At 39.2% G+C, this 25654-nt stretch overlaps 1 protein-coding gene across 2 annotated transcripts in view; it reads left to right on the top strand.

Moving 5' to 3' along the window:
- NAV2 (neuron navigator 2) overlaps positions 1–25654 on the top strand; it is a 321401-nt gene that overhangs the window by 179861 nt on the left and 115886 nt on the right. For both annotated transcript variants that reach the window (XM_058161305.1, XM_058161296.1), the window contains one exon: positions 12080–12202. In XM_058161305.1, coding sequence (XP_058017288.1) covers positions 12080–12202 — 123 coding nt within the window. The remainder of the gene's footprint in view (positions 1–12079; positions 12203–25654) is intronic.

Raw genomic sequence — 25654 nt, 5'->3', positions numbered from 1 at the left:
TGATTTACTGCTAAAGCTAAACTGACAGCCTTGCATTCTGTTTTACCCTTGAACGGTTTATGTTTGTTATAGGCATATTCTAACCACATGCCTGGAAGAGTAAAAAAGAAATAAAGCAGGCTAAATATTTGCTGGAATGTAGGAAATACAAAACCACCTGTACTGACAATTAATATATTGGTTTAGTGAATGATGTGTGATAGTGATTGAGGATTTTATGGAACTTGTATCACTAAATGTACAACTGCTGCCCTTCAGTACTTGTTGCAACTTGAAGTGGTATTAGAATTTTTGTGTTTTTGTGAAACAGTTCCCCCCCCCCTCCATGAAAGTAGGGTGTTCTCTTTCTTACTACCACTGTAGCATTAGTCTGTTTCAGAACTATGCTATGAGATGTTCGTTTTTGTATATGGAAAAAATATTTTTCTTATATACATTCTTTCTTCTTGGTTTCCCAATTGTTTCAATAAGCAATTGAAGCTTTTTATCTGTGGCATTTTCTCCTTCGTAGGAATTGTTAAGACCACATAATGCCAACAAGGAGGATCTTTTTACAGAGCATTTCACCCACACCACAAGATACAGCTGCTAGTTGTCTTACGCTGGGTGATTAGCTGTCAGGACAAAAATGCTTATGTTCTGTTGGTGCAGAATTCACTAAGAAGGAAGACAGTGGAATGGCATGAGATGGGAGAAAGAAGAAGAAGAAGAAGAAAGGGTGGTACATTGCAGGAAGAAAACTATGTTAGGCTGTGGTGGCTGCAGCTGACAAAAACGTACACCTGTTAGTAACATTTGTTAGTCGGAGAAAATGCTATAGAGTCCTCCTGAATAGAAGGAGATAAAAAATAAAAGAATGGGAGGAAGAAAGAGGAAGAAAGGAGAAGATGAATGAATGAACAGAAAAAAAATAGTCACATTTTTTGAGAGGAAACATTTTGAACATTGGTTCAAAAATGCTATGAAGAAAAGAGGATGAAATAAGCAAGCTAAAATAGAATAACTATTTCCTCTTAAGGAACATATGGTTATAACAGTTTAAAATATTTTGTTCCATGTCCCATCATCAAAAGCAGGGGTCCCCAAACTTGGCAGCTTTAAGACTTGTGGACTTCAGCTCCCAGAATTGAAGTTGAAGTCCACAAGTCTTAAAGCTGCCAAGTTTGAAGACCTCTGATCTAAAGTATAGCTATTTTTGGATTATGATAGCAACTTGGGCTTCCCAGGTTTGCCATCACTAAGTGGTAAAGTATTACATCGAATGATCTCATTGTTTAAATGATAACAATCCCAGGCAGCCCTAGTTGCTGTCCTAATCGCAGGACATGCAGATTGTTAGGCAGGAAAAGGCAGGACTTCCAGGTAAGGAACATGGGGGTGCTGTGGGCAGGTTTGGGAAAACTTTGGGAGGGTTGGTTGCAGGCTGTATGAGAGATGGGGAAGATGTGGAGATGGTGGTTTCCAGGCCACGCACAGGCAGTAGGGTTTCTATGGACGGGGGGGGGGAGTAAGAGTGATTTACCGAAACAACTTGCAACCTGGCAAGCTGGCAGAGATCACAAATGGGGGTTGTGTGACTGCAGATCACTGCAATGTCATAATTGTCAGATAGGCATCTGAGTGTCCAACTTATAATTATATTGGCTGGTCCAAAAGTAGTAGGTTACCAGAAGTTATTACTGTTAGTTTCACTAACCTTTCTAAGTCCCACTCCTTTGCTAACCTTGTCTGGGGATAGGACAAGAAGCAATAGATGGAAACTAATAAAGGAGAGAAGCAACCTAGAACTAAGGAGAAATTTCCTGACAGTTAGAACAATTAATCAGTGGAACAACTTGCCTCCAGAAGTTGTGAATGCTCCAACATTGGAAGTTTTTAAGAAGAGATTGGATAACCATTTGTTTGAAATGGTTAGGGTTTCCTCCCTAAACAGGGGATTAGACTAGAATAGCGGTCACCAACTGGTGATCCATGCATCATTGGTGGTCTGTGAAAAAATTTTGGTGGTCTGCAGAAAAATTATTTGCATTTTTTATATTGCACTAAATTAGGGGTCCTCAAACTATGGTCCCTCGGCTGGATACATACAATGAACGGTTGTGTTGTTGCAGTCTCCCCCTTCGGGGTCTTTTTGCGTGGGTTGGAGGGGGGGCAGAAATTCCAACTTGGAGTCTGCTTCAGCCTCCTGGTGTGGGGCTTTGGACGAAGGCTGGAGAGCCAGAGGGTCTTCTTCCAGTGGGACCGCATCATGGCCTGGAACTGGCTGACCATCTCAGCCCGCTCAGTCTTGCACTCCCGGAGGTCTTCCCTCTGCTTGGAAAGTCTATGCTCGTAGTCCTCAGTGAGGTGCTTCTGTTGAGCTCCTTCTAGGCCGGACCCAATTTGAACTGAGCTGTTTTGCCAACTCTTTCTCATGATGGCTGCTTAGCTCCAACAACTGCTTCCTGTTGGAGCCCAGGTGGGGAGGCGAGGAGTTGGCCATGCCCACCCAGTCACATGCCCACCTAGCCATGCCCACCCAGGTGCTCATTAGGCCGATCATATTAGTGGTCCATGGGATTTAAAATTATGAATTTAGTGGTCCCTGAGGTTCGAAAGGTTGGTGACTCCTGGACTAGAAGACCTCCAAGATCCCTTCAAACTCTGTATATGCCCATGAGAACACTGCTATGGCTGGAACTTTGAGGTTGTGTGTATATTTTTTCAGTGCTGTCATAACTTTGAATGGTAACTGAATGAATGCGCGTAATTGGAGGACCACCTGTAGTCAATTTAAGCAGAAGATTTTTCTATAGTAGTACACAAATTATGCAACTTCTACTATAGGATATTTAAGTAGGTGATAGCATGATGTTGTGGAAACTGACATTTGAAGGAATAATTTCAAATATGTATTTCCTGGAAAAACACACATTTGAATTGTTTCATATAATTTGCAAACAAATGAGTAGTTACCAGGGAGTGAATATTCTTCCCTTTAGGAAAGGAAACAGGATGAAATTTTCTTTCTTTGTAGGCCAGCGTGAATTTGTATGCTGCTTTATATATTAAATGTATTTTTTCTTAGATTGTTGATAGCATGAACGTGTATATTTTTACTATATTATAAACTTTTACCATATATTATAACATAGTACCATGTTAGAAGCCATGCCAAATGGCTTTATCTTTGTGTTGTAACTTTCAATAATGGGAGAAGAACAGGCAATATTCAACAAATGGTAGCATAATAATGTATACAATATAAAACAGGATCCAATGTCATCCTGTCACCTGTTCTAGAATGTTAAGTCCCTTGACTTTTGTATTAATATTTTCAGCAACTGTTATTTTCCTTAAACATTTGTCATTCATATACACACACACAGAGGCTTTGTTCTGGGGGGGGGGAAATAAAAAGTACATTAATCGTAGTGGTAAGTTAAAGTAATATTTGGGACATGAATGGTGTTTTGAGACTGAGGGATTATGGCTGATGGCTGCTGTTTGACTCCTTGGAGACTGGATAGTTTCATATTTGGTCCTAACATTCCAAACTGATGAACCAAGAATCCACATCAAATAATGACTTTGTCATTTGCTAAAAGATTATTATTCTGTTTACATTACAGTCCCGCCTCCAATGATATTTGATATAGGATGTTTAGTAATATTTGAAAAAATATTAGGTAAAACAGAAATGCTTATGAAGGGGGGGGGAGTTGAATTCCGTCTTTATGTTCACTGTAATTTAATTCCCACCAAATTCAGTATTTCTTTAATCCTCCAACAGTCATTTTAAAGACTACTTCACAGTCTTATGATATTAAAGTTTGTACCACAGTGTCAACTATTCAACATTAATTTTCAATTTAGTATCATATTTTCAGTGCAGAACAAAGCAGAAGAAAATCAGCCTATTAGACTGGTAAGAGCAGGACAAAAATGCACTTCAGTGGAGGTTTTTTTTTTTTGTCTTTTCTTTTCATTCCCAGATTTTTATATATGTAATGTATAAACTGACTGGCCAGAAGATTCTGTCACAGATAAAGGGTTATTATCTAAATTAGCCAACCCAGTTCTAATTTGTGAACACAGCTTTTGTTGTGTACACACTGATGTACTAGTCTGAGTATGTCTGGTGTACACATGCAGGGGTTTGCTTCTGCAAGAACTGTTCATCAGTCTAATCTCCAGGCCCCATACTTTGTTATTGTGAGAAGCTTTAAGGCTCAAAGTTTTTTTGTTTTGTTTTTGTGACTGCCTGAAACTCAGCTCATATGACATACATTACTTTTGCACCAAGGAGGACGAACACTAGATGCTCGTGTACCACAAATTGTTCCCTCTTCTGTAAATTGTCATTGCTGCCTCCTATCTGTTCATCCATCTGTACTTTCTTCATGCTCCTTTTACCTGGTCCTGTTTTCCCTGCGTCCACTTGACTGCTCTGGGACTCCCTGATTGGAAATATGAATGTCTAACACCACCTCTCTGCTGTGTGTCAGGGTTCTTTTAGCACAACATTGCATCTTCAGAGGTGGGTTTCATATAATTTTACCACCGGTTCGTCATGCACTGAAAATGTGAGGGCACGCGGCTTGCACGCATGCATGTGGCTTAGAAAACGTGGCTAACTAGGATGGCATAGCAGGTGGGCAGCCACCTCCAGGTCGCTGCTACTAGTTTGTCCGAACCGATCTGAACTGGCTGAATACTACCACTGATCTTGCCTGAAATTATAAAGCCTGGAGAACATGAGCAAAGGAAGACAGTAGGTCATTGCACATTTAGCGGAATTTTTGTCATCTGGCCTGAATCAGCTAAATATGGCTGCCTACCTTTCCCCTACCCAGTTCTCTGATAGTAGGAACAATGGGTGTTGGTGTCCAAAACAACCTAGCATCATGTTAGAGGATGCTAGCTTACAGGAATAATTCTGTAATTATCTAATCTACTCACAGCTCTCAAGCGAAATTTGTAGGTATAGTATTAGTTGTCCTAAAATCTGTGGAGTTTCAAAAAGTATTTTGAAGTATTGCTTCAGTTTTATTACCATATTATAAATGATTCTCTCTTTTATTAGTTTTATTGTTTTTTTTACAAAACATGATGTTTTTATATTCTTGTAAACCGCCTTGAGTCGCCATGTGCGAATAGGCAGCAATATAAATCAAATAAATAACTAACTAAATAAAATTTATTTGGCCTATATTTCTGTATCAACTTCTACAAGAGGAAAAACTGACTATAACAAGCAGGCACTGAAAAGTTGTTTACCACAAAAGGATTCACTGTAGACTTCTGTTGAATATAGTGATGGTAGCAAATCTATTCACGGAATGCCTATGCATCTCTGTATACACAGTAATACACATGCACGCACACACACTTGTCTTTTTAAATTTTATTTTCTTATTTTTTTTAAAAAAAAATCACATTGAAAAGCCCTTGTATCTTACTTAACGCTTGCATTTGCTTTTGCCATTTTAAGGTTGGGGTTTGTAACGTCTTGCAAACAAACGTTATAATAAATGAAAGATTGGAGACTTGCTTCTCTCGCTGCCATTGGAACTGACCTCCTTGTTTATGCGGTTGAGGGGAAAGTATTGTGTCTTGTCCCCATGGGCAGAGCAGAACTGAGAATAGTCCTGTCCCTAGTTTTAACTAGCTTAGCAACCTCTTTGTGAAACTCCAGAGGGACAATTGTTTATTGTTCTTACACCAGTAGAGAGTCTTCAGAGCTGACTTACATCCATTGCATTTTCTTTTTTCCTCCTTGTTGCTTCTGAAGTTTACATCTTGTTTGGGGCATTATAGTTTGGGGTTATCTATTATAGCTGACAGTGTAATTCAGTGATTTTTTTTTCAGAAGGCAGAAATGGGGTCAGTGCTGAACAAAGCACTATTTTTTCCATTTATTGCAAGAACATCAGCATAGAAGTTACAACATTTAAATTGTCTGATAGGAAGCTTCCTTTCTTCTTCTTTTTCCTCCTCACCCTCCTCCTCCTTCTCCTCTTGGCAAAAAAAGAGTCTTTAAAAGAAAAGTCAGTCAATGGCAGCAAACGTTGCAGAACTGAAGAACATATTCAGGCTCTTCAGATAATTTGGCCAGTGTTTTAAGACCGGCAACGGAAAGATTGAAAGGAAATAACGCTTCATTCATGACTTAGTAAAGTATGTTATTTTGCTGAACGTTTGCCAAAGGTATCAACTTCACTGTTTTCTTTTTGCTTGTTGCGTAGTTGGATTTGTATTGTTGAATTGTATAGAATCCTTGCAGAAGAGAAGGGGGAATTCAAATTCAGAGACGCCTGGGACATTTTCACCATACTGTAAATTAGGATCGCTTTCCACAATCTGGCACTTGATCAGTGGGATTCTACTGTAAACACTTTGGATTATGCATTTCAGAAGGTTGTAGCCCCAGGACGTTTGAGGAAGGCTGGTTTAAGGATTTGTTGTTGTTGTTAAATGTCCATAGCAATAGACATTGAAACTGCAGTTGATTTTAAAAGCTGTATAATTTATTTAAGTATAAAGTGCATAATTTAAAAAAAAAATTATGTTTGGACTTTATTTGTTTATATTAGTTACATGAAGAAACTTTAATTTCAGCATGTCTAGTTTAATATGAACTCTTAAACCTTGTGTGAATTAAGGTTATTAAGATTACTTAAAAAGCTGCTAAAATGCAGTTTATCAGAACTTTTCAGTTCTCTTTCATTGTCTGTTTGTTTTACTCCATTTCTATTTATAAGATGAAAACTGCATTCAAAAATTTGGCATAGTGGCAATTTACAATCTGTTAATCCTCATGTGCTGAAAATATCGATATGGTTTGGGGTTACTATATCAGAAAGCATGTAGAGAATCATAAACTCTAAACATACTCAGATTAGTTTTTTCTTAAGTGACAATCTATAAAAAGTCTATAAAAATACTCCATTTAATAATACTCCAATACAGTATTAATATTGGTACTGAATAATGTCTGCTGCTTGGATTTTACAATGAATTTGGAAATGGTCTGAAATACTCTGTTCTCTAATCATTGCTATGATTTTTTTAAAATGTGAGGATAATTGTGGGAGATCCATTGTTGAAACTATCCTGCTTAAACAATAATAGTTTGGAGCTAGACTTGTTATGTTATATTTTAATGCTAAGGACAGTACTAGTCCTGTCTTGGGGTCATGGGCTTGTATAAGAGTTGCCACATGTATAAAGTGGGGTGTGGAGGATGATGTGGTTCAAGAAGAATGCATGGGAGCTGCAAGAATGTGTAAGAGTTGCTAAGCCAGTCAGGATGGTGCATGGAGGTCAGCATGGGTCAGGGTACCAAAGAAATGCTGCATGGGTTGAGGCAGGTGGGCAGGAAGGGTATAGATCATGGAAAATGCATGGGACTGAACAAGAAATGCAGATGGGTCAGGGAAGGTATGCATGGAGTGGTGTGGGTTGGGAAAAGTGCATGAGAACATGCAAGAGGTGCTGTATGGGACAGGGAAGGCGCATGAGGAGGTGTGGGTCAGGGAAAGTGCACAGGACATGGCACAGGTTGGGGAAGCACATGAGGGGGTAGAAGGGGCTGGGAAAGCTGTACAGTGTTCCTTCCTCCCTATTCCTCCCTTCTCCTTTCCTCCTTCCCTTTCCAGCAAGCAGGTAAGTTGTTGTTGCTTGGTGAGGAAGAGAGTGAGGGATTGTGAGACTGGCTTGGAAACTGTCACAAAATGTTGAATACGGAGATCACATGTCCGCAACAACAGCCAGTGACACTGAAGAGCTGCAACTTCCCCATATTTCATTCCCTCAGGATCCTGGATTTTGGACACATTCTGTAAATTTGCCAATCTGTGGTAACATGGTTCAAAAGCTGTTGCTCTGTGCTGGACCATTTCACCCAGTTAAAGATCAGATTGAGAGCAAGAGTTTTTAGCAGTGTATATAGATTGCTCAAGTCTCTATGTATCCAGATCTTCTGTGCAAAACACATTACTTCAAACTTGCACTTTATTATTACGTTTCCACATATGGGACTAGCTAGAGAGGCTTGTAATTATTTCATCAGTGAGGAAAGCTGTATCCGGATCTATATGGGTAAACAAACAGACACAGATGGAAAAGAGAAGAGAACTTTGGTGCTGGAACCAGAGTAGGAAATGGGACAGACAGAAAGGACAATTTATGAGCAAACCTCAGTTTGGATCGGATTAAAATTAAGTGAATACTGAATGCTCATATGGGAAAGTATTCATATGTTCATGGGAAGGTAGAATAAGAAGGTAATTTAGATAATTTCTAGTTCAACTTTCTGCTCAGGGCTGGATCTATTGCACTATTTCTGATACATGACTATTCAGTCTCAGATGTCTGTCAAGCTTCATATCCCAGGGCACAAGCAAGTGAGAATCACACTGATTTCAATAAAGAAATTAGGGATAAAGTCCAGAATTTTAGAAATGCAATAGGAATCTTCTGCCTTCTTTTATTAGTCAGTTCATTAAGGCAGAATCTCTCTGAATCGCTTCTTCCCAGTTTTTCTGAAGCCCAAAGTAACCTGCCACCTGTGTGATATACTACAAACAAACTCTGCTTCCATGTGTTAGTTGACTATATCTAGAAATGCTCTCATTTCTTAGCTTGCTCACAATCACTCCATGGTTCACTTATACTTATACTTTGTTCTGAAATCTAGATTGAACCGGCTTCATTGTACTTTTAACTGTGGTTGTAGATCTGCTCTCTGGGACAATGAAGAATGACTACCATTCTTCCATTTGACAGTTCTTCAGATATCTGAAGACTGCTATCTTAGCTTCTCTTAGCTGTCTCTTCTATGATTTAAACGTACCTAGGTTCCTTAATTGTTCCTTATAATTCTTTCCAGACTCCTCGTCTTCTTGGGAGCCGTCCTCTGAATTTGCTCCAATTGTTACTGTTCTTTTTGAATGAACGGTATCCTTCAGTCTGGTGTCCAGAATTGGACACAGCATTCCATATTGTATCTGGCTAGAGCAAGTAGAATGGAATAATTATTTCCTGTATTCAGGAAATTGTTAGCAGCAGTTGGCAGCAAATTACCATTAGCAAACAATGAACAATCTCCCCATGCCTGGCTCTTCTTCTTGGGTTTGCCTATTCCAATTGGGTTGCCAAAATCTTCAAAGTTCTTCCTGTTCAGTCACTCAGCAAGTAAACCTGTTTCCCCCAAAATAAGATATCCCCTGATAATAAGCTCAATCAGGCTTTTGAGCACATGGCAATAACGCCAAGCGCTTCTTTCAGGGTTCAAAAAAATATAAAACAGGGTCTTGTTTTGGGGTAAGCACGGTACAAAATAAAGCATACAAATAAACATTAATTCTGGATTTATGGTCGAGAACTACAGGAAACTTCATAGAAATTCATGTCTAATTGCAATAATTAAGGGCATCTGATTTGGCTTTATAGCAACTGTAGAAAGTTATAAAAAGGAACAGACAGGTAATATTTAATCTGATGTATGTTGTGCTGGGATTTTTTATGAATTGGATTGGGATTCCTGCCAAGACTTTCATGAATTGTATTAATGGGGTCAGTTAGTAGAATTTGCTTAGGTAGAGTTTCCTCTCTTACATGAATTAGTCAAGATGCACATAAACAAAGGGACATTACTACTTTCGCCTGCATTTTGGGTTATATCTTCTTGGGACTTTTAAACTCTCCCCCCCCCCATCCCTCTTTCCTGGATCAAAGTGGGATATTGAGTCAAAATACCAGGCTGACAAATGTTTCTATAAAGATTCAGTTTCTCTGCAATATTACAAAGCAGCAAAAACAGATCCAATTAGCAAAATACAATGATGTAGCAAAACAGTCTGGATAGCCCATTGTTTTAAAAATACCAACAGGGTAGTTTCTTTACTATTCATATTTTCTTTACTATTATCAAACTATGGAAGAACAGGCTTGACAATTCTGTATGGGGTAGATTTTGAACAGAGGTGAGCTTCACATAATTTAACAACTGGTTTGCCCCAGCACCGAAAATGTGAGCATGCGCATGCTTGTTTTGCTCATACATGCACCTTCTGTGCATGCGCTTTGCTCATGCGCACGCCTGCACAGCGCCGAGGCGGGTGGACAGGTTCAATCGCAGATCACAACTACCATTTTACCTGAACTGGTACGAACCGGCTGAATCCCACCCCTGAGTTTGAGGCCAATGTGATGTATTTCCTGATTTATTTTACAATTCCCAAGAGGCTTTTACTCTCTAATACCACTAATATCCTAATACTTCTGGAATTCAATGGGACTATAGCCAGTATCAGTGTTCTGTAAGAGCATTCAGTGTTAAAAGTTGGTTTGATTTCATCCTTAATTGCTAATGGGTACTTCAAAACAATTATTGGGAGAGTTAAATATTTGTACACCGGCACATAAAAGGCATTATTTTTAATCATTTGTTCATATGTAGAGGAACTACATCTATCTGCTGTCTGCAGACAAGAGATTAAATTTTTTGAAGAAAGTTCCTAGAAACTGTTTCTTGTTGATGGTTAAAAGTAAGCAGTAATTCTGGTACAGCTGAGTGGTTTGGATTCAGTGGCCTTTGGGGGAGATGTGTCCTGTAGGCCAAGAATGTTCAACTTCTACTTGCTAGAACAGTGATGGCTAACCTGTTTGTCGTCACGTGCTGAAAGCGTGTGTATGCATGCCTGCACCCATAATCCCATGCGTGTGCGACACCCCCCATGTGTTCTCCGTGCATTCGTGCGCGTGAACCCCCCACCCTGTGTTGTGCTGAGTAGGCCTCCCTGCAGCCTCCTGGGACCAAAAACGGGCTGTGGGAGGGTGCGGTGAACCCCCTACGGCCTGTTTTTGGTTCCAGGAAGCTGCAGGGATGCCCGCTAGGTCCAAAACGGGCCACAGGGGGGCGCCCCCCCCCGGCCAGTTTTTGGTCCCAGGAGGCCTACTAGGTCCAAAATGCATGCACCCTCCTGTGCTCCCCCCTACCCCCACACATGTGTGTTCATATCCCGCATGCGCCACATCCCCCGTACATGTGCAGCAGAGATCCAAAAATCAATTGGCCGCATGCATGCAGGGTGGAGCTGAGCTGGGCGACAACTCGTGTGCCCACAGAGATGGCTCAGCATACCACCTGTGGCACATGTGCCATAGGTTTGCCATCATGGCGCCAGAATATATTCTGGAAAGCAGGCTGACATAAAATACCATACAATACATGCACATATTCTTTACATCCAAAATCTCTTGTAGATCACAGTCTGCAGATACTATCAGTACAACCAGGTAATTCTGTATTCACATGGAAATGATTCTTTCAAACAGTTCTGAGTTTATTGCCTTTTTCTGTGCTTATTTCTCTATTTGAAAACATTAGGGATGGCAGTGCAGTAAAGGAGAGACTATTGGTTTTCCAAATATGCATTAGCTGAGGCTCTGAATGTGGTGCTCAAACAAGAGGTATAATAGTAACTTGGAAGCTAGTTACTTTATAACTATGAGTAAATGCTTGCTGCACCTTAATTACCTTACTTACATTGTACTTCATAGAAGCAGTTTATCCCAGAAACTTTAACAATTCAATTTATATATATCCGCAGTAGTACTAGATGTAAGTTTTATCTAGCCTCTTTAGTTATGAAGGAAAATGTCAATTTGAAGTCAGTAAGCAAATTAGTACTAGCATTTACAGGTAGAAAATGTTATTGATAGCATATCTTTGCCAAACTCTCATTTTTTCCAGTCTTTTATATAATGAATATAAATTAACTAATCGAAATATGTTGCAGTTTGTGCCAGAATTAGCTCAAATAGGTAGTACATTGTAATCCACAGAATTTAGATCTGTATGTTATTTTGATCCATTTGCCTGCTTAATTTTTGATTTGTTGCATAGTCAGTGAGATGTTTAGACTGGATTTGGCATTTTTGTCCTCCTATCAAGTCCTTCCCAAGGACATGGGATAGGCAGATGTGGATGTTTGATGGTGTTACAGATATCGGTTGCAGAATGTAAGCTGTTCCAAGTAAAGTTGCCTTTTGAAATTGACTGATGGTGAATTATTGCTGTCATTATTTACAGGTACATGACTGATGGTGGATTGAGCCTTTATACTCGAAGATTAAACAGACTTCCTGATGGGATGGCTGCTGTGAGGGAAACTTTACAACGCAACACCTCACTGGGTCTTGGTGATGCAGACAGGTAAGATGATTTGTCTTGCTTAAAATTTTTCACTTTGAAATATATTTCATTGCAGATGCAAGACAGAAATGTGTTATTTGATTAAAAATATAGCATTGCAAGGCAGAAATAGCCAACTTTAAATATTGCTGTTGTTTGGCTGAAATATTTTGACAAGAATTGAACCACAATATAGCAAGTAAAGCAGGACAGAAATGTATTTTATACAATAGCACAAATGAATGTCATGTTCTTAATTCACTATTAATAGAATAAAATTCTAAGCAATGAAAATGCAATCATAACAACAATGTTGTATTGGAATATCTGAAGAGCAGTAACTGCTGTTCTCCATTCTAACAAGACTTGGCAAACATTAGATTTTTCTCTCCTATAAGGAATAAACAAATAGCCTCTATAGAAGAATAGTTCCATATAACATATGGGGCAAATGTACAATTCTTCCTTCCCTTTCTAAACTAGTTAACAAACTAAAATATAAATTCATATTGTAGTATTAATGAATAATTGCAAATTTAATAACAGCAATAATAGCAAAAAAGGAGGAAAGGGCTTGAAAAATTATCTTATAAAGAGAACAACTTCAGAAACGTTGTCCCCATTGCAAGCAAGACTTTTTGCTTGTGTTTTTGTTGGCTGGGGGAAAACACCCTAATTAAACTAATGAAAGACGATGCGTCTCAACAATCATTTTTTTCTTATAAAAGTATGTGGATAAGTTGGATAACAAAGCTTTGTCCCCAAAAAAAGGCTCCTTTATTTAAAGGGGCTTCACTGAGAAGCTTTCTTCTCATTATTTTTTTCCCATCAAGCCATTGTGAGATAAGTATAAATGGCATGCAAAAGTATATATGTATTGTTCTAAGTTAGGATTTTTGTGCTATTTTATTTTCTATTTTAGTTTCATGCCTTCTTCAGCATACAACCAGGTAGACAGTTGTTACTCCAAAGCACAGGACTATCAGGAAAAAAAGAAGTTATGTATTTGGAAATTTAGTCTCCCATGTCAGTAATAAGAGAATTAATATGAAAATGTATCTGCATCTTTATCAAATCAAATAGAATAAACATGTAGCAATTATTACATAATGAGTTATTTTTTCCATTTTAAAATTCCTTTTTCTATTTTAAAATACTGTGATGTTGCATCTGTAAATTCAAAATTTCCTGAAGTCTAAGTTTTCTGTTATTTTCATTATAGTAAATTAGAACCTGTCAAAAATAATTCCAGTTTATTATTGGCATGGAATAAATATGTAATGTGGATTAAACCTTAGCTGTGACTTTTGATTACTATAAAAGGGTTTGAACTCCTGATGAGAAGAAATAATTAAAAATAACAGACATTTTGTTCATTAGGGTGTGTGATTACAAATACAACTAATTTCTTGGTCTAATATAGTTCTGTTCCTATTATTAGTAGCAAATTACTAGACTTTTAGGATTGAGCAACAACCTTTGTCCACTGTAGCTTCCATCAATCTGGTCTCTACCAGTTGTTTTAAACTGCAAATCTTGTAGTTCTCAGTAAGGGAAGAGCTAGTTGGAAATTATGGGAATTGTAGTTTGATATATTTGAACAAGACTGGGTTGTGGAAAGCTGAAGATTTAGTTTTTGCTTTGTTTTTGTTTTTGTTTTTTGTTTGAGGTCATTGCGTGGAATTTGAGACTTCTTGCAAGCCTTTATCTACAGCTCCTCTTATAATAGGTGCTTTGTAGGATACAAAAATTTATTAGCATGTGGGTTCTCTTGCATGTTCTAAAAGTATATTTAATCCACCAACACATATATTCTTCTCTGATGGACATTTTTTCATACTACCACAGACAAGGTGTTGGGGGAAATGCAAACATTAGCTGTTGGTAGAGAGCTTATTTGTGGAGCTGATAGGTTTATTGAAAGATTTCTACACAACCTTTGCAGCTGGAATGTAAGCAGACATGTTTTATCTACTTTTTCTTAAACCAAATAAGAAAGGGGCAGGGGAGAGACAATACAACCTTGAAGGATTGATCCACGATGTTGGTTTAGCATCCAAAGGTGCACGTACACTCAGATAAGGTGTATTATAATTATGACTGAATTTTTTTGGTTGGGAGAGAAAATCCTATTGCTACTTATTTATTCCAAGCCAGAAAAATCCATGTGCAAATTTTGAACTTTAAAACCGTGTTTTTGTGTGTGGGGTGGGGGGGAAATAATCTTTTGAATGTTGAACCAATGCTTGGTTTCTTGTGGAATGTTAGGCCTTATTCAAATATATGGAACATAGCAGAAACCAGAGCAGCATAAACAGCATCCATATGCTTAAATATACATAAATTAATTAAGCAATAAATGCATATATTACAAATTTGACTTCAATTACAATGGAGGGCATGCAGATTACCTAGTTTAGCGCTTTCCATCATCCAAATGGTTGTGGTGATAAATGTACTCAGCAGAGTTCGCTTAAATGATTCTTTTTTCAATCTGCTGCCTTCCACGTTGCTGGAGATTTGATCATGGATATGGATGATCAGGCTTAGAAAAGCTGCGATATAGTAAGATGGCTCATAAGAAGGCCACAGCCTTTTTGTGTAAAACCGCATAATGTTTTGATAGAAGAGGAAAGGTTTTATTAGTCTTTTAATTCCACTATGATATATTAACTCAGAATTCCAACAACCATAATGGAAAATGTGCAAGTGTTTTTAGTTAACTGAATAAACTAATCAGCGATGCTTGGCTCATTAGTTAAGCAGAATCAGGCCTGATTGCAAGACAGGAAAAGCTGGGAAGTCCTAAGCCATCCTGGAAGAAAGAAATGGCAAACTACTTCTGAATTATTGCCAAGAAAACAACATAGGCATGTCTGCAAGATCACTGGAGTTGATATTGATTCAAAGGAGACTTTGTTTGAAGTTGGAAGAGTCCAGAGGCCTTACTCATACGGCAATACACATGCAGAGTGTGAAAACATACCTCCCTAATTCTAGACTCTAGAGCATTGTATAGGGCTTTGAGTATCAAATTCCAATCTCAAACCATTTTAAGAAATAAGCTTTCTATTCTAGGTTGTGGACCTGTGGGCAACCTCTGAAACTTCAGTTACTGAAGGTTTTAATAGAGGCTAAATCAACTATCCACTATTATCACCATATATTTTTTTAAAAAAAATAGTTTTGTATAATTAACAAGAAATTTGGAATAGAGAATTTAAATATGGCATATTACTAAATGAGTGGCCTTAGATATTGATAGATACTGTATCTTTCTTATGATTTAAAAACTAGATTAATTAGCAAAAAGGTATTTTGGAGTTTATTGCATTTATCTATTAAAAATAGTTTGAGGTATTTTGGCTATAGTTTTAAACCTTAGTTGCGAAGTCGTGTCTGACCCATCGCGACCCCATGGACAATGTTTCTCCAGGCCTTCCTATCCTCTACCATCCTCTGGAGTTCATTTAAGCTCACGCCTACTGCTTCAGTAATTCCATCCAGCCACCTCGTTCTCTATCGTCCCCTTCTTCTTTTGCCCTCAATCTTTCCCAGCATTAGGCTCTTGTCCAGTGAGACCTTCCTTCTCATTAGGTGGCTAAAATATTTGAGTTTCATCTTCAGGATCTGGCCTTCTAAAGAGCAGTTAGGGTTGATCTCCTCTAGGACTGATCGGTTTGATCATCTTGCAGTCCAAGGGACTCACAGGAGTCTTCTCCAGCACCAGAGTTCAAAGGCCTCAATTCTTTGGCACTCAGCCTTTCTTATGGTCCAACTTTCACAGTCATACATTGCAACTGGGAAAACCATAGCCTTGACTATATGCACTTTTGTTGGCAGGGTGGTGTCTCTGCTTTTTAGTCTGCTGTCTAGATTGCCACAGCTTTCCGCCCCAGGAGCAAGCGTCTTTTAATTTCTTGGCTGCAGTCCCCATCTGCGGTGATCTTGGAGCTCAGGAAAATAAAATCTGTCACTACCTCCATTTCTTCCCCATATACTTGCCAGGAACTGAATGAATAGCTTGTGTTATTCTAGGTCAGGAGTGTCAAACTGGTGGTCCGTGGGCCAGATGCGTCACGCACAGGACACGGCAACCCCAGATCTGTGAATGGGAAAAACATTACAAAACATCACATGACGGCAACCTGATACCACAAGTTTGACATCCGTGTTGTAGGTGAATTAGGTGTAGAATGCATTGAAAACTGAAGAAGCACATAATAAGTATGATAAAATAAAAAGATAGCCAAAAAGAGGAAATATTATCGCCAGGGATTTTCAAGGGAAACAAAATGCATGTACCTGCAATCAATTTTGTAAGATTTCACTTCCAGCCCTTCAAACTACCAATAATTCACCTTAATTTTCCACCTGAATGAAGTTAGAGTGAAGTATGTGAGTAATTTTGGCTCTCTCCTAGTCAAAATAAATCAGTAAAAGAGAAAATGTTTCAAATACAATTTATGGGCAAATATTCTTGAGAAAGAATAGACATTTTTTTTCCTCCCTAGGGGCATATTTAAGATATTTGGAAAACCTAAGGCCTACCATAGGTGGTCAGTATCAATATCTCAGCTCCTGCCTCATCATTTTGTGTGGCTATGTGTTTTAATGTATTGGGATTGGAAAGTGGGATGTTTTTCGTGTTTTAACAATAATTGACTATTCTAGACTGAGTTTACTCTACAGTTTTTGATTTCCCATCATAAGAAGGTAGGAAAGCATGCTGCCAATTTTAAGCAACTGTAGTCAGAGCTTTCTAGATAAACAAATAAGTCCTCAAGCTTCCCTCCCTTGAACAAAACATTTTGGCATAGACGTCCTCTAATCCTTTTTGGGTTTATGGGAGTCATAGTGCAAAGAGCTAAATGGCACCAGGTTACTCCACCTTTTTAAAAAGATTCTACACTTTTAAATCTTTATAAAGGTGCACGCTTCAAGATAGAGACAATTCAAGACTGAACCTGCATTGCACTATAAGAAAGAAAATAAGACATCTTTGGCTAATATTTTTGCAATGAAGTTTCTGTAATGTTTCCAACTGCCTAGCTTGCATGTCCAAGCTAAAACCTAGCTTGTAAATTGTAAACAGAATGAAGATTTCTCACTATTAATTTTATTAGCCTTCCACATAGCCTCTACAAGATGCATTTCTTCCTATAGCAGATCAGGAGCTCTGAAAGTAGAAAATCAATTCAATGCCTGATTGTTAGGTTAATGGGGATCATCACAAAAACAGCTGAGCTCCATAGTTCATTTGTCTTTTAGTGTGTGCAAGCATGCATGCCGTTCACAGTAATTAGCATCTGAACCCCTTTTTAAATTTAGCTTTATTTATTTATAGTTAAGAGGATGCCAAGTAACCAAAAATAGCTTGAGCTATCTTTATTACTGCAGGAGTATAACCATGAAGTTGTGAAACCTGGTTCATTTGGAATTCTGGGAGGTTTGCATCTCTCCATGAGGGGAAAAAAATAATTATCTAAATGAGACAGGGCATGGCCTACAAAAAGGTCCTGCATTAGAAAAGCTCCAATAAAAACCACTTGGCAACAGATGAGTAGCATTTATAAGAGAGCAGGGTGAGGTGAGGCAGAGCATGCACAAACAAGATGTGGACAAAGAAATGGAACAATACACAAACAACTTGCGGACAAAGAAATGGAATGTATCACATTTGGACTAGTTGACCCTTCCAGCATTGTTAGTTTGTTCAGAAGAATTTCTATTTTTGGTCAAATCCAAGCTATAAAGACCTTAGAAAACATACTGTAGTAATTACAGGACTGCTTTAAGACGAGAGATTTATTATCCTAAGTTACAGGTAAAGTTTGATCAATTTTGTCTAGTGGTTAAAGCACCAGGATAGAAAGCAGAAAACAGTGAATTCAAGTCCTGCCTTAGCCATGAAAGCCAGATGGGTGATTTTGGACCAGTCACTCCCTCTCAGCCCAACTCACCTCAAAGGGTTGTTGTGCAGAATGGAAGAAAGGAGTATTAGATATGTTCCCCGCTTAGACTATGAAAAAGAATAAAAAAATATAAATACTTCTAATAAGTTTTATGAAAGCAACAACATTAGGGAACTAATAAAGACTAGAAAGTATCTTTATGTAAGCAAATATGTCTTCTACATAAATATCTGGTTAAGAAGTAATAATTAGAAGGCTATGTGATGCTTGAATTCAGTTCAGAAGAGGTATTTTGGGACATGCTGTGAATGCAGCACCTGCCTACAACTTATTAAAGACGCCACATCTGTTTCCGGGATTAAATTGCTGGGTTTGTACTTCCCCACATTCCAAAATAATTCTTCTAAACGGAATCCAAAATATTGCATAGCCCTTGTTTTAGTTCTTACTGCATGATGCTGAAAGAAAATAAGAATGTAAAATCTTGGGTTAGGATAGATTATGGTCTATTCCTGATATTAGTTTAGAATATTATCTCAACTCTTACTGGATTTTTGCTTTGTTCCATTCTTATCTGCTGTTTGTTTTGGTTTTTTTTTATCTTTACTCTATTCTTTTACAATCTTACTATGTAATGTGTCAAGATTTGTAATTGGGATGGTATATATATTACATAGCTAAATACATACTTTGTCAAATAAAAAAAATATTTTGGAATAAATATGTTCCTTTATCATTGATCAGGTTGGCTGTAGTAGGTGGAAATTGAAGGCCAAACATTTAATGAATACTAGCTTGCCTGTCTCTGGGATGAATAATTTCAGGCTAAGAATAGGAAGAATTAGATTCAAATCTACCATGAAGCTTTTGCTACATAACTCTATCAATTTCTCTCAAATTTTGCCCACTAATTTGTTATGCAGATAAAATGAGACAGGGAAAGATCGCATATATGCTTCTGATTAGAAAAAGAACCGTATCAAACATAACACATTAAATAAAATTTAATTTTGAGGTATGAGTTGCAAGGTATGTTTTGCTTTATAAATTAACAAAATTTGGATCTGGTCAATATCTGGATGAGTTACTAACAAGGATAGCTTGCATGCAACCTTGAGATCTATACAATAATAAAAGAAAGATGGATATATATGTACTGAGTGCATGAAATAAACATAACTTAGTTTTAGCCAGAATATGTAACTAGCACTACCACATAAACATCATTTAAATATAATCATTTAATATCCATGTATTCAACAAGACTATACTATAACCCTAAATTATTTCCACTTTCCTTATGGAGAAAATCAGTCAGATAGCCAAAACCAATTAACTCTATAACTAGATAGCTTCTGAAGTCCTAGACTACTTCTTGGGGTTTTTTTTTCCTTTTCGTTCTTGCAATTAACAAGGCCACTCTTCTGGCATTTGTCTCCAAGTATATGTTGACATCCTGGTCCTTGGGAAAGTACATGTATCCAAAATTAGCCCTTCAAACTGTACTATATGAATATTTAAAGTTCCTGTAATAGAAAAATCAAAGGGGCCACTTAAATGTTCAACCCAGCAAATCTCACTCCTCTGCGAGCTGTCTGGGTCAGTTTTTATCAGCAAGCTCAAAATCAACCCCACTCCGAAAAAAAGATATAGGTCTTTCTTTGGGCCGTGGAGCTAATCTTTCTCTCAGCCTTTGTAAGCTAGCATTTACCTTGAAAACTCAAATGCCAATAGAACAATAGAGGGGGGGCGGGAATCCTTTCCTGAAAATCCCTGCACTAGAAATACTGTAACAGAAGATACTGTTAATTTTATGAGTGGGTTTTTTGGGTGTTTGAGCGAACCAAGTATATTGACTGGCATTGGCAATTTAAATTTCAATATATCTCTCAGGGTGTATGGCATGATATATAGGAACTACTAGTGTCACCCAGCCCCACAGGGATGTTGTTGTTGGGGGGGGGGGAGTTCTAGAAGAGGGAATATTACTTAAATGTCTCTGGAGATTACTCGATCCGTTTCTCCCTCCCACCCCAAAAAAAGTATGGACTTTCTTGGTTGTTTTTTTTTTGAAAATGTTTCACTTCTCATCCAAGAAGCTTCTTCAGTTTTGCTTCTCATTCTTCCGCTTCTTGGATGAGAAATGAAACATTTTCAAAGAGAAAAACAAAGTCCAATTGCTTTTTAGGAAACAAAAGCATCTTTGGGATATTATGTGTGTGGTTTCTGCAGCTTGAGATCGGACTAGATTACAAATTCTCATTCTGTGGATTTCTACTTTTATGACAGCTTTTCATTTTGGAAATGAAAATCGGTAAATCCTGAAATGGGACAAGTGTGGTTAGCTTGCTGAGTTCTAAGATCTCGTGACAGAAAGTTCCAGGAAAGCATGTGTGACATTTGAATGAAAAAGAGACTACTTCTCCTGTGACTGATACATATGCAATGATGTAGTATTGTGGTCTATTGAAGTTCTGGTAATGATCACACTGCTGATTGATATTAGCACATGAATAGTCAGTGAACAGCTTTGTAGGTGATAAGTGAGCTAGACATTTTGCCACTTAAGCAAAAGTTTTAAATTGTTATTTCAGTCAGTCTGTAGAATATCCTGAGGATCAGGTATGATATTTAGTTTAAAGTATTTCATTCTATGCTACAACTTGTACATAGCAGTGTTGTTTAATTTTCCTAAGATAATTGAACCTATAGTTTTTTGGTTTTTTGGTTTTTTTTATTTCATTTTGTCACAACAGTATACACAAACATCGACATAAAACAACACCACATCATAAAAGAAATATATATATATAAGCAAAAGTATGCAATAACTATGTTAATTTGATATAATGAGAGAGAACAATAGGACAGGAACGGTAGGCACTTTTGTGCTCTTATGCACGCCCCTTATAGTCCTTTTAGGAATGGGGTGAGGTCAATAGTAGACAGTTTTTGGTTGAAGATTTTGGGATTTTGAGTAGAGACTATAGAGTCAGGTAATGAGTTCCAAGAGTTAGCAACTCTGTTACAGAAGTCATATTTTCTGCAATCAAGTTTGAAGCGGTTGACATTAAGTTTGAATCTATTGTTTGCTCTTGTATTATTGCAATTGAAGCTGAAGTAGTCTTTTACAGGAAGGATATTGCAATAGATTATTCTGTGTGTTAAACACAGGTCATGTCGGAGTCGGCGGAGTTCTAAATTTTCTAATCCCAGGATTTCAAGTCTGGTGGCATAAGGTATTTTGTTGTTTTCGGAGGAGCGAAGAACTCTTCTAGTAAAATATTTCTGGACACGTTCGATTGTATTAATGTCAGAGATGTGGTATATGGTAGTTCAATTGCAACCTCTCTAATGATATAATTTATCAAATTATTTTTGGTTTGAATTAACTAGGTGATTACAATAATTTGGATACAAGGAATGAAAAGTATTAGATTTCACTGTTTCCTTCTCCTTTCTTCAATTCACTTATATTCATTTTATACCTAAACTCTTAATAATTTACATACAGGAACAGTTTTACTAGAGTTAAATTAATCCTAACCCTGAATCAATAATTAATTAATTTATATTAGTGATACTTATCTTAAGATGTTTAACAGTAAACAACACAAAATGATTGCAAAATATGAATATGAACTGTGTGTGTAAGAAAATTAATTAAATGCTCACATAATCCAAGAACAGTCTGGAACAAATAAAGATATTGTCTTTTAAAATTAAATTGGCTTTATTTTTTAAAATGGCAAATAAATTAACAATTCTGCTTTTCCAATATTTAAACTTTAAGCATATTACTTAAAAGCATTAACTTTTCTGAGTATACATTGCCATGCTACATATTTCAGTGGGATTTACTCCATGTATGTACTGTGACATATAAGTAACTTTCAATAGTATGGTCCTTTACATAGATGTCAAGATATTTAGGGCTAAAATCACGACGTATTATTTCTGTTTGTCTAGATAGTCTTTTAGAGTTTATTATTTATTTATTTATGTTACAAAATTTGTCCCAACTCCAATTGAAAAGATACTCCACATGGCATTAGAAGGATACTAAATATAATGTCAGCAGAAACAAATAATGTCCATTTAAATTCAATCCCAACAACAGATAGTCCTCGATTTACAACCACAACTGAGGCCAGCACTTCCATTGCTAAGCAAGACAGTTGTTGAGTTTTGCCCCATTTTACAATCTTTCTCGCCACAATTGCTAAGTGAATCACTGCAGTTATTAAATGAATCATTTGGTCATTAAGCGAATATTATTATTATTATTATTATTATTATTATTATTATTATTATTATTATTATTATTATTATTATTATTATTATTTATTTGATTTTTATACCGCCCTTCTCCCGAAGGACTCAGGGCGGTGTACAGGCAAAACATAAAACAGATAATACAATATACAATTTAAAAAGCAGATAAAAAACTTATTTTAAAATTAGCCTGATAGGTTAAAATATACTAGACTAAAAAACCCCATTTAAAATTAATTTATAAAAATAAAATAAATAAAAATAAAATTCAGTTCAAGCCAGCCCTGCGCGAATGAAAAGATGTGTCTTCAGTTCGCGACGGAAAGTCCGAAGGTCAGGTATTTGGCGTAAACCCGGGGGAAGCTCGTTCCAGAGTGTGGGAGCCCCCACAGAGAAGGCCCTTCCCCTGGGGACCGCCAGCTGACATTGTTTGGCGGACGGCACCCTGAGAAGTCCCTCTCTGTGAGAGCGTACGGGTCGGTGGGAGGCATGTGGTAACAGCAGGCGGTCCCGTAAGTACCCAGGCCCTAAGCCATGGAGCGCTTTAAAGGTCATAACCAACACTTTAAAGTGCACTCGAAAGGCCACAGGTAGCCAGTGCAGTCTGCGCAGGAGCGGTGTTACGTGGGAGCTACGCGTAGCTCCCTCTATCACCCGCGCAGCTGCATTCTGGACTAGCTGAAGCCTCCGAGTGCACTTCAAGGGGAGCCCCATGTAGAGAGCATTACAATAATCCAAGCGAGAGGTAACGAGCGCATGAGTGACTGTGCACAAGGCATCCCGATCAAGAAAGGGGCGCAACTGCCGAACCAGGCGAACCTGGTGGAAGGCCCTCCTGGAGACGGCCGTCAAATGATCTTCAAACGACAGTCGATCATCCAGGAGGACACCTAAGTTGCGCACCCTATCCATCGGGGCCAGTAACTCGCCTCCAACAGTCAGCCGCGGCTGCAGCTGACTGAATCGGGATGCCGGCATCCACAGCCACTCCGTCTTGGAGGGATTAAGCTTGAGCCTGTTTCTCCCCATCCAGACCCGTACGGCTTCCAAACACCGGGACAGCACTTCAATAACTTCATTGGGGTGGCCCGGGGTGGAAAAGTCCAGCTGAGTGTCATCAGCGTACTGCTGGTATCTCACCCCAAAGCCACTGATGATCTCACCCAACGGCTTCATGTAGATGTTGAACAGCAGGGGCGAGAGAATCGACCCCTGCGGTACCCCACAAGTGAGGCACCTCGCGGTCGACCTCTGCCCCCCTGTCAACACCGTCTGCGACCGGTCGGAGAGATAGGAGGAGAACCACCGGTACACGGTGCCTCCCACTCCCAATCCCCCCAACTGGCGCAGCAAGATACCGTGGTCGATGGTATCAAAAGCCGCTGAGAGGTCTAATAGGACCAGGGCAGAGGAGTACCCCCTGTCCCTGGCCCTCCAGAGATCATCCACCAATGCGACCAAAGCTGTCTCCGTGCTGTATCCGGGTCGGAAACCGGACTGGAACGGGTCTAGATAGACATCTTCATCCAGGTATTGGGATAGCTGTCGCGCCACAGCACTCTCTACAACCTTCGCAACAAAGCGAAGGTTGGAGACTGGACGATAATTACCCAAAATAGCTGGGTCCAGGGAGGGCTTCTTGAGGAGGGGTCTCACCACCGCCTCTTTCAAGGCGGCAGGAAAACCCTTCCAACAGAGAAGCGTTGATAATCCTCTGAGCCAGCCTCGTGTCACCTCCTGAGTGGCCAGTACCAGCCAGGAAGGGCACGGGTCCAGTAAACATGTCGTGGCGTGAAGCCTCCCCAACAACCTGTCCACGCCCTCGGAGCCACAGGGTCAAACTCATCCCAAACAGACTCGACAAGACGTGCCTCCTCTCCTCGCTTGATCATCCCAATTTCGGTCCAGACCATCCCGGAGCTGAGCGATTTTATCGTATAGATAACCACTAAACTCCTCGGCTCGTCCCTGCAAGGGTCATCCCGCACCTCCTGATGAAGGAGGAGCGGGTCACCAAACAGGGCGGCCGGGCGGTTATCTGCCGACGCAATGAGGGTGGGCGTGGGCGCCTCGCCTCCCTCATTGCCACTAGGTAGGTCCTAGAATAGGACCTAACTAGTGTCCGATCAGCTTCAGAACGACTGGACCTCCAGGTGCTCTCTAGGCGTCTTCTCCGGCGTTTCATCTCCCTCAGCCCCTCGGAGAACCAAGGGGCCGGACGAGATCTGCGCCGGGTCAGAGGCCGCAAAGGCGCGACACGGTCCAAGGCCCCAGCCGCGGCCTGTTCCCAGGCCACGACTAGTTCCTCAGTCGTGCCGTGGGCCAGATCCTCAGGGAATGGCCCAAGCTCCGTCAGGAACCTCTCGGGGTCCATCGGGCGCCTGGGACGGAACCAACGTATAGGTTCCGTCTCCCTGCGATGGTGAGTGGCGGTACGGAAGTCTAGGCGAAGGAGAAAATGATTGGACCATGACATTGGTTCTGTTACTAAATCATCTAATTCCAGATCATTTAACCACTGTCCAGAGATATAAATCAGATCCAGTGTGCCTCCCCCCATGTGCGTAGGGCCATCATTTATTCGAATCAGGTCCGAGGCCGTCATGGAAGCCTGGAACTCCCGAGCTGCCGTCGATAACAAGCCAGCTGATGGCAGGTTGAATCTGACTTTCCTCATTGATTTTGTTCGTCAGAAGCTTTACCTGTTTCAATCATGTGACTGTGGGGGATACTGCATGTATGAGGAATGGTGGAAGTCACTTTTTTTCCCAATGTTGTGATAACTTCAAGCAGTTGCTAAGCAAATGGTCATAAGTTATGGACTGCCAGATACAAACAAAAACAGTCCTTTTTTTGCAGGCCCTCTTGTCCTAAAACATATGAAGAACGGTTGCAGGAACTGGGTATGTCTAGTTTAATGAAGGACTAGGGGAGACATGATAGCAGTGTTCCAATATCTCAGGGGCTGCCACAAAGAAGAGGGAGACAAGTTATTCTACAAAGCACCTGAGGGCAGGACAAGAAGCAATGGGTGGAAACTAATCAAGGAGAGAAGCAACTTAGAACTAAGGAGAAATTTCCTGACAGTTAGAACAATTAATCAGTGAAACAACTTGCCTCCAGAAGTTGTGAATGCTCCAACACTGGAAGTTTTTAAGAAGAGGTTGGGTAACCATTGGTCTGAAGTGGTGTAGGGTTTCCTGCCTAAGCAGGGGGTTAGACTAGTCACTAGAAGACCTCCAAAGTCGCTTCCAACTCTGTTGTTCTATTCTAAGTCCAGTAG

The sequence above is a fragment of the Ahaetulla prasina genome, chromosome 1 (assembly GCF_028640845.1).
Source record: "Ahaetulla prasina isolate Xishuangbanna chromosome 1, ASM2864084v1, whole genome shotgun sequence".
Lineage (NCBI taxonomy): Eukaryota > Metazoa > Chordata > Lepidosauria > Squamata > Colubridae > Ahaetulla > Ahaetulla prasina.
Note: the sequence above shows the minus strand (reverse complement) of the source record. Positions and strands in the feature narration are given on the sequence as shown.